Source organism: Maylandia zebra, linkage group LG7 (assembly GCF_041146795.1).
Source record: "Maylandia zebra isolate NMK-2024a linkage group LG7, Mzebra_GT3a, whole genome shotgun sequence".
Classification (NCBI taxonomy): domain Eukaryota; kingdom Metazoa; phylum Chordata; class Actinopteri; order Cichliformes; family Cichlidae; genus Maylandia; species Maylandia zebra.
Window position 1 is genome coordinate 45,096,881 of NC_135173.1, and position 8,859 is coordinate 45,105,739.

At 41.9% G+C, this 8,859-nt stretch overlaps 1 protein-coding gene across 1 annotated transcript; it reads right to left on the minus strand.

Moving 5' to 3' along the window:
* Positions 1-308: 308 nt before the first annotated feature.
* On the minus strand, positions 309-6,294 carry smtna (smoothelin a). Its single transcript, XM_004538177.4, has 8 exons — positions 5,877-6,294; positions 5,250-5,352; positions 3,717-3,792; positions 3,473-3,601; positions 3,325-3,382; positions 3,037-3,142; positions 2,759-2,910; positions 309-2,631 (listed from the first exon to the last, which is right to left on the minus strand). The coding sequence occupies exons 2-8, from the start codon at positions 5,331-5,333 to the stop codon at positions 2,484-2,486; spliced, it is 753 nt and encodes a 250-aa protein (XP_004538234.1). The 5' UTR covers positions 5,334-5,352; positions 5,877-6,294; the 3' UTR covers positions 309-2,483.
* Between the last annotated feature and the right edge of the window lie 2,565 nt (positions 6,295-8,859).

The window sequence follows — 8,859 nt, forward strand, 5'->3', positions numbered from 1 at the left end:
ATCACAACAATCCATTAAACGAACAAAATAATAAGCGTTAATAGCAACTGATGGTGTTTATGCCGAGGTTTTTTGTCGAGCCTATCAAGAAACAGAATTTTGATGTATAATGTTTGTGACTTTGCATTTTTTTTTAACGTTTGTATTATATTCCTTAATACACACAAGCTTGCGCAGTAAACAACTGCAAAAAGCAACCGTGTCTCAACAGAAAACATATTACCTCAAAAGTACTGTTATTACTGTTTGGGCCAGTAGTAGGGCCAGTCTATACAGTGACAATGCATTCAAACCAAACTGACTACATACAACATTTTCTCTAAAAGAGCATTTAATAAAGCCTTTAATTTTGATTCTTTGCAAGGTATGAAAATTACTCTACAGATTTTGCTGGACTGCATTTAAATGCACATCAGAAAAACTCTTGTGAACATACAAGAGATTCCAGAAAATAAAGTGTGAGGCATTATAAGAAACATAACAGCAAGAAAAAGGGAACATTTGTGATCAGGAGTTTACATCCACGCAGCATGAGCATGAATGTCATGGTAATTTGGGGCTTTTAATGATTTCTTTGTACTGTTCTTTTTCCTGGATGGAAAAAGACTCTAAAAATCAAGAATTGGGTGCACAAGTTTGACTTAATTTTATATTTTTTCTGATCCACACAGATTTAAATATATACCCCACTAATATTTCGTACAGGGATTCTCAGCAAGCTGCTAAGCTTAAGCTTAACAAGCTTCTGCCACAGTTCTGGCTGGATATTTCATCACTCTTCTTGGCAGAACTGGTAGAGTTCATTTACATTAGTTGGTTTCCTTGACTGGACCCGGCTTTTAAGCATAGTCAACAAATTTTCAATAGGGTTGAGATCAGGGCTGTGGGAAAGCCGCTCCAGAAGCTTAGTATAAGCCTGCGTTATCCATTCAAAAACCTGTTTTGATGTGTTTGGGATCACTGTGCTGTTGGAACCATCAACTGTTCAATGATCCACCTGCTGATTTGAGGTGAAGGTGAAAAATTTGGAGGTTGTTCTTCTCCTTCAATATTCCATCCACTTTGTGCAACGTACCAGTACGACTGGCAGCAGAACAGCCTCAGAGCATTATGCTAACACCACCATGCTTAAAAGCTGGTAAGTGTGGAAGCTTTACCTTTACTCCAAACACACCCGTTGTCACTGTAGTCAAATAGCTCTATCTCGGTCTTGTCTGATAATACATTTTCTTCTTCATAAGGCATTTGCCTTGTCCATGTGGGGATCTGCAGACTTCAGTCAAGCTTGAAGGTGTTGATTTTGGAGCAGGGGCTTCTGTCTTGGTCAGCATCCTCTATCTCCATGGCGATGTAAAACACCCTTCAGTGTGGATAGTGATGCTGGTTTTCTCAGCAGTTTCCAGTTTATGGCTTGGCAGGCAGGCTGAGCCTCAGAGGTTCCTGGATTGTTCCTGAAAATGCTGACCAACTTCCTCTCATCTTCTTCCAGATCTATGCAAAGTGGTGACATATCAGAATAACTCGTATTTGTATACAGTTGTTTGAACTGATGATCTTGGAACCTGCAGTTGCTTAGAAATGGCTCAGAAAAACCTTCCTAACTTGTGCAAATTGGCAATTCTCCATCTTTAGACTTTCTCAATATTCTGAGTATTGATCCTATCAAATAAATCCTTTATGCTGCCAGACAAACTACCAGTCGTAGTCAATCATGATCACTAATGAGAAATTAACAGGCCTTGGACTTGTCAAGTTTAAAGACATTGTTGATCATTTGTGGCTTAGGGACAATCCAGAATAAATTCAAACTTGTGTACCCAATTCTGTTTTTTGAAGTTTGTAAAGATGTAGGCTGTACAATCATTCCCTTTCATGGCCCTAAAGTATATATATTAAGTTCTGATCACAAATTTTAAAGGTGAGATAGTCAGAGTTGCAGACAGCCCACGTCTTTTAAACTCCACGCCCCATGTCAAGGCAAATTGTAAACTGTTCATTAAAGTATCCAGCACACCACCAGCTGCTGGAGAAAATGGCATCAGGGAAATGCTTTAGTACCATTTTTATCAATATAACAGTAGGGAGTGCAACGCATATAGTGGAACTAATATTTATTAAATGGATCTGTAGTGCTTACACTCTCTGGCCCTTAACAGCATCATCATAAAAGTTGTTCCCAGAATCTCCCTGTGACTGTGGGATTAATACACATGTGTAATCTCACTGGAATGTACTGATCCAAAGCGCCAGCTGTCCACTGAGAGCACAGACACCCACAAGCCCCTGCTAACACACACAAACCAATATGAATACTACACATTTGGCACATTCAAGTGATACATGAGCCAGATGTGATCGGAGGCGAGATGTAAATATTTAGTTGAAAAAAAGCACACAACATTGTCCCTTTTGACATCAGCTTTCTGTAATGTGTGTAATATTTGTAAAAACTGTAATCACAGCAACTCCCGAAGTTTCTGAGTCTATGGCCGCTTCTTGGTTTTAACCAGGCCTTTTTCCACCAGACAGCGGTAAAACTCCTGGATATATGTGTACACGCATTTCCAGTCGGGCTCGTTCATCCGGACTAAGTCATCGGCATCCAGCAGAGGGGGGCAGCCTGCCAACCTCCTGCAGAAAGTGCAAATGTCAGTGAAAAATGACTTGAGAGAAACAATGTAAGTGTAAAGTTACTTTGTTATTTATAATTCAAAGCTCGAGTTTTTGCAGATAGGACATATAAGGAAGGAGAGCTCACTCCGCAGTGTTGAAAGCCAGCTGGAAGTTTTCCTTGGGCTTGTTGGGGTTGAGGATGGAGTACTCGAAAGCGTCAGGGAAGAAGCGGTGCACCAGGGCGCAAAAGGCAATGCCGTCTTTCCAGCTGGAGGAGAAGTTCTGAATGTCCACCCCCTGTTTCATACCAGAGCGGGATAAGTTTAGAGGGAAAAGTGGCAGCAAGAGGGACATAAGAGTCAGGGCTATGTGTAGCTCCACGGGGCAATAATTCATAGACAGAGTGAGGTAGGGCATATTTACCTCATATGGCTCTGTTTTGGCCCTGCACCAGTCCAGAAGCATCTGTTTGACATTCTTAGCGTTGGGTGCCGCAGCAGGAGGAGCAGCAGCAGCAGAACTGGCCTTGCTGAGGAGAGGAAACAAAGACACAAAAGTATGGGTCACCTCATCTTTTCACATGGCAAATGCTTTGAGCATTTTCCCGCTCATTGAGCTGAAGCATAATGTCTATATCAAAGAAGCAGATGATTGTTCTTTAATCCCCTTTTTGCAAAAATGTTCATCTACACCGCCTCGCATGTGACTCACCTGCCTCCTGTCCTGTTAAAGGGAGTAGCTGCTGATGGAGATGGCTGGCTGCTTGGTTCTAAAATGATGAAGAGAATTAAAGTGTCAAAATTATTAAAACTGAAGTGCAGGATGATGCATTAACAGACATTAGGGGGTTCACAGTTACTGTTTATTGGCGGCTGCTGGTTCATGGATGCCCTTCCTATGCTAACGGTCCCGCCTGTCGTTCCCGCTTTGCTCAGACCTTGCTGTCTTAGGTTTTGCTGCCTTAACCCTCGCTCCTGCTCCCGTTTTTCTGATGATAGGCAATTTAAAGAAAGAAAAAGGAAAGCAAAGGACCAAATGAGTCATGATTATAGCACTTCCCCTCACTATTTGACAGAGCTGTCAAAGTTTTCCTGAGATTTCACCTCTTTTTTTCTTCAGGAGATCCCTTAATGCAGAACGGATCATCCGTCTCTCTTCAAAATCTGAGGTGTTGTCGAGCTAAAAAGATAATTACAGGTACAGAAACAATATAAAGAAAAAATATTATAAACCACCTTGTAATCCGGTCTTTCAGAATATTTTTATATGACTGCAGGCATGTCTTGTAAATCTAGGCAAAACTGAGGTTACTTGGTCCTAAGTAATGTCATTACTTTGGCTTCCAGTAACACTGTGAGGAATCTTGGAGTCGTTTTTCTGACCAGGATTGTATTCAGCGCGCACATTAAACAAATATGTAGGACTGCTTTTTGTCATCTGTGCAATAATCCAGAGCGATGCTGAAAAACTAGCCCACACATTTGTTACCTCTCAGCTGGACTACTGTGATTCATTATTATCAGACTGTTTTGAAAGCTCCTTAAAAAGCCTTCAATTAATCCAAAGTGTTGCAGTTATTCTCTCAGGAGAGAGAGGGAGATCATATTTAATATTTTGCCCATATTAGCTTCTCATCATTGGCCCAGATTTAAACTAGAAATAAAAGAACTACTAAAAGAATTATTGAACTGAATTTAAAACCATTCTCCGCACATATAAGTGTTTTTGTGGTTCCCAAAAAAGATCATTGTTATGTCAACTGGTAACATGTGATTTAATTAAATTAAGTTAACAACTCAGATCAACCCAACAGATTTAAGTTACAGTTTAAGTTTAAGTTATACAATAAGTGAAACTTAGCATTGTCACTTAACAAAAAAAACAAAAAAACAAAAAAAAAGAAATAAGTTAACGAAACAGGTTTTAATTTCAACTTGAATTGAAAGTTGATAGAAATCCCCCCAAAATTTACTAAACTAAAGCAGAAAACTGAGTGAGAATCATTTAAAACATTGCATTACATCAAATACAGTGTAGAGTTTCTAAAAGTAGAGTGGAAGGCAGAGACTTCAGCTATCAGGCCCCTCGCCTGTGGAACCAGCTCCCAGTTTGGATTCAGGAGACAGACACCTTTTCTAGTTTTAAGATGAGGATCACAACAAGCTTATAATGGCAAGCTGGATCAGGTGATCCTTAATTATGTCATAGTTATGCTGCTATAGCCTCAGGATGTTGACTTCCCATGATGAGCACTGAGCGTTTCTTTTCCGCTCACCCGTTTTCATTCTCCTTGTGTTTATTCGCCGCTGCTTTATGTCATTAAAATTGACCTTCTCGTTCCCATAGTTTGTGTTTTGTCCTGTCTCCCTTTCCTTTCCTTTCCTTTCAACACCCAGCTGGTCATGTCTCTTTGATACTGTAAGACATTTATCTTATAATATAAAGCATCTCGAGGTGACTGTTGTTGTGATTTGGTGCTGTATCAATAAAACTGAATTTAAATGTCAGAAATTACACAGTTTAGAACACACAGGATGGCAAAATGGAAACGAAACAACAATTATCTCACTGCTTTTTCTTTGCATAGATGTGATATGGATAATTTGATTGGCTGAAGCCACCTATAACTCACTCACCATCTTGTTGAGAACATCTTCATCCTCAATAGCAGCCAGTTCTTCGCTGGTTAGCGATGATTTGCCATCAGTTTTTGACTCCATGTCTGACAGGTGAACCTGGCTGTATGATAACAGAGCTGTCCTAACACATACTGACATAATTCTTGACTTTCTGGGTTTTTTAGTTGTTGTTTTTTTAGCAACAACTTCGCCTTAATAATCCAAAGTTAATCACTGACACAGGATTAAAAATACTTGAATTATTTCTGACCAACCAGGCCAGATAGTTCTCACTGTTTACAGTAAAATTAAAGCACAGGTTTTACAGATAGAGCTGAAGAATTCGTCTGCATGCAGTCAGTAATTTTAATACAAACTACTCTGTGAGCCTTTGCCGACACAGAAGGACGTCTCAGTTTATCGCAGCAGATGCCTGACTACGGCACAGAGGCGGGAAAAACACGTACAAATATAGTAATGTAGCAAGCATTACTAAAAGAATCTGATAACAGCGTGCAACTATGTGCTGAGACACTGGAAAAATCTAGTACTCATTGACACAACATGGGAAGCACAAAGAAACAAGACTGTGAAAATTAGACTCAGATTAGGGGTTGGCAGCTGCTGAGGTTTGGTGTGACTCACCTGTTTCAGGGTGCGTTTTGTGGTGATCTTTAGGAGTCAGCACGCCTTGCTCCTCTCCCTGCTCCTCCTTTAAAGTTCTCTGGGGAGCTGTGGGAGCTCAGCCCTGCATCACACCTCACACTGCAGCGCTTCGTAAGGATGCATGTTTGGAGAGAGAGTGCAGATTGCTTACACGAACCACCCAAAAAGGGATGAAAGAGGAGGAGGAGAAGAAGAAAGAAACACATCAGGTCCTGGTTCATCCATCTCTGTCACCTTCAGAAGAGTCCCTCCTCCTCTTGTTAGTGGATTCTGGATGATGCCATGTGAAAATTTATGGCGCATAACCTCATATAAACTTTGACCGTGGCTCTACTGGAGTGCTCCAGACGAATCATCGGGGTGGAAAATAAGGAGTTAACAGTGGCAAAAAAAAGTGAGGAGCATTGCCTTATTGAGGCAAAAGTATGACCACTGGACTTTGTTTACAGAAGTCAGAATGTCTTTAAAGGAGGACGGAGTGCAGACACACAGAGACGGATACAAACAAGCGTCTGGGAGAAAACAGCTTAAAAAAATATGCTCAACTTCAGCTGTGACTCTGTTAAGTGTTTGAAAAGTTTTAGAGCCTAAGATATGGTGCCATTAAATCACAAAGCACACAAAGTGCTCCATCCAGTGGTGAGCATGCATAACTGCTTCAAAATGTCCTCGAAGTGAGAAAGCACCAACATGAGGTGGCTCAGGCCTTATTTCCCCAGCAGAGATTTTTCAAGCTGCAGGAAAAGCTGGGAATTGCTAAAGTTATACAAACTGATTCAAAGTTTTCAAATCTTATAATCAGTGGATCTTGAATCAGAAATGAAAATTAGTTCCAACTCTATTCTATCTAAAGAGCTTGGAAAGAAAAGCGTCTGGACTTCTTTGAGTTGCTTGAAGACGTTTCACCTCTCATCCGAGAAGCTTCTTCAGTTCTAAGGGTCAAATGGTGGAGAGTCCCAGATTTAAACCCAGTGGGAGTTTCCCCCCAAAGAGGGACAAAGGACCCCCTGATGATCCTCTACCTAATCACATGAGCCATGAGCCAAGGAGGTACTGGTCCGTGTGTGTGGGCTTCTGGTAAACTGAGGTTGAAGTTTACCGTTTACCATTTGTCTTCTCTTTCTCCAGCTCCTTGGAAGACAGGACCAACTTCACACCCGATCAGATTTGCACACTGTTAGACCTCTGCCTCACCACTACATATTTCAAATACAACGAGGGTTTCTACAGACAAAAACATGGCTGTCACCTATTGTAGCCAACCTTTACATGGAGGAAGTGGAAAGAAAGGCTCTTGGCTCTTTTAAAGGGAGAGTACCCAGCCACTGGTACAGATATGTGGACGACACCTGGGTCAAAATCAAGACACAAGAAGTGGAATCCTTCACTGCTCACATTAACGCTGTGGATAAAAACATCAAGTTCACCAGGGAAGACACAAAGGACAATTGTTTGCCTTTCCTGGACTGCGCTGTGCACATTGAAGAGAACGGCAACCTCAACATCGAAGTTTACCGGAAGCCCACACACACAAGGTCACTCTTTCGAGGATGCCAACGTTCACATTTTGGACAGAGAGGACAGATGGTTTGAAAGAGGAGTGAAAGAAGCCATTTACGTCCACTGTGAGCGACCATCTTTGAACAGAGGCGGTGGTTTACGACACCAACTGTCTGCCATCTATAACCCAGTTTTGAGATCCCTTCCCAGACGCCTTAATGCCCACTCACATCCTGGGCCATCTGACCTCAGGAAATCACATGATAGGGTGGGACCAGGTTTCACAATGAGCTCACCCGAAACCCTGGCTGACTGGGACCCACACCCGCTTACACACCTTGGCTCATGTGATTAGGTAGAGGATCATCAGGGGGTCCTTTGTCCCTCTTTGGGGGGTTACTCCCACTGGGCTTAAATCTGGGACTCTCCACCATTTGACCCTTAGAACTGAAGAAGCTTCTCGGATGAGAGGTGAAACGTCTTCAAGCAACTGAAAGAAGTCCAGACGCTTTTCTTTCCAAGCTCCTTAGACTACGATGACCTGGATGACTGAGAACCTTCACAGACTCTATTCTATGAACTGCACATATGTGAAAGTTTCTGAGGACCTTAATGATACTCACCCCCCACTTTGTTAGGTGCACCTCTTTAGCTGCTTATCAATGCAAATATCTAATCAGCCAATCACGTGATAGCAGTCCAGTGTCTTTAGACATGATGAAGACGACCTGCTGAAGTTCAAACCGAGCTTCAGAATCAGGAAGAAAGGCGATAAAAGTTGATATAAGAACATTGTTGGTGGCAGACAGACTAGTCTGAGTATTTCAGAAACTGCTGATCTGCTGGGATTTTCCCATAAATCCATCTCTAGGGTTTACAGAGAACAGTCCAAAAAAAGTAGAAAATATCCAGCGAGTGGCTGTTCTTGGGCAAAAATGCCTTGTGGGTGCCAGAGGAGGAGGGAGAATGGGCAGACTGTTTGAGCTGATAAGAAGGCAACTGTAACAAAAATAACCACTTGTTACAGCCAAGGTATGCAGCAAGGCACCTGTGACTACACATGACATATCAGATCTTTTATCAGATGGGCTACAACAGCAGAAGACCAAACAGGCTGCTACTACTGTGAGCTAAGAACAGGATACTGATGCCACGGCCTCGTCAAACATGGACAACAGCAAATATGGAAAGCGTTGCCTGGTCTGATGAGTCGTGGTTTTGTGTAAACAACATGAAAGCATAGATCTATCCTGACTTGTTTTAATGGTTCAGGCTGCTGCTGCTACCGGTATAACGTTGTGGTGGACATTTTCTTGGCACATTTTGAGCCACTTCGCACCAACAACACAGCCTACCTGTGTATGGCTGATCACGGCCATCCCCTCATTCACATCATGGATGTTTAGATGACAAACCTGCAGTAACTCTGTTGACTGTCATATCGATAGGAACTAAAATCTCA

Coding starts and splice junctions, on each gene's coding strand:
- smtna (XM_004538177.4), bottom strand. CDS start 5,333: ATGGAGTCAAAAACTGATGGCAAATCATCGCTAACCAGCGAAGAACTG. Junction 3,793..5,249: donor AAGATGTTCTCAACAAGATG/GTGAGTGAGTTA, acceptor TTATCTTTTTAG/CTCGACAACACCTCAGATTT. Junction 3,143..3,324: donor TTTAACAGGACAGGAGGCAG/GTGAGTCACATG, acceptor TCCTCTCCTCAG/CAAGGCCAGTTCTGCTGCTG.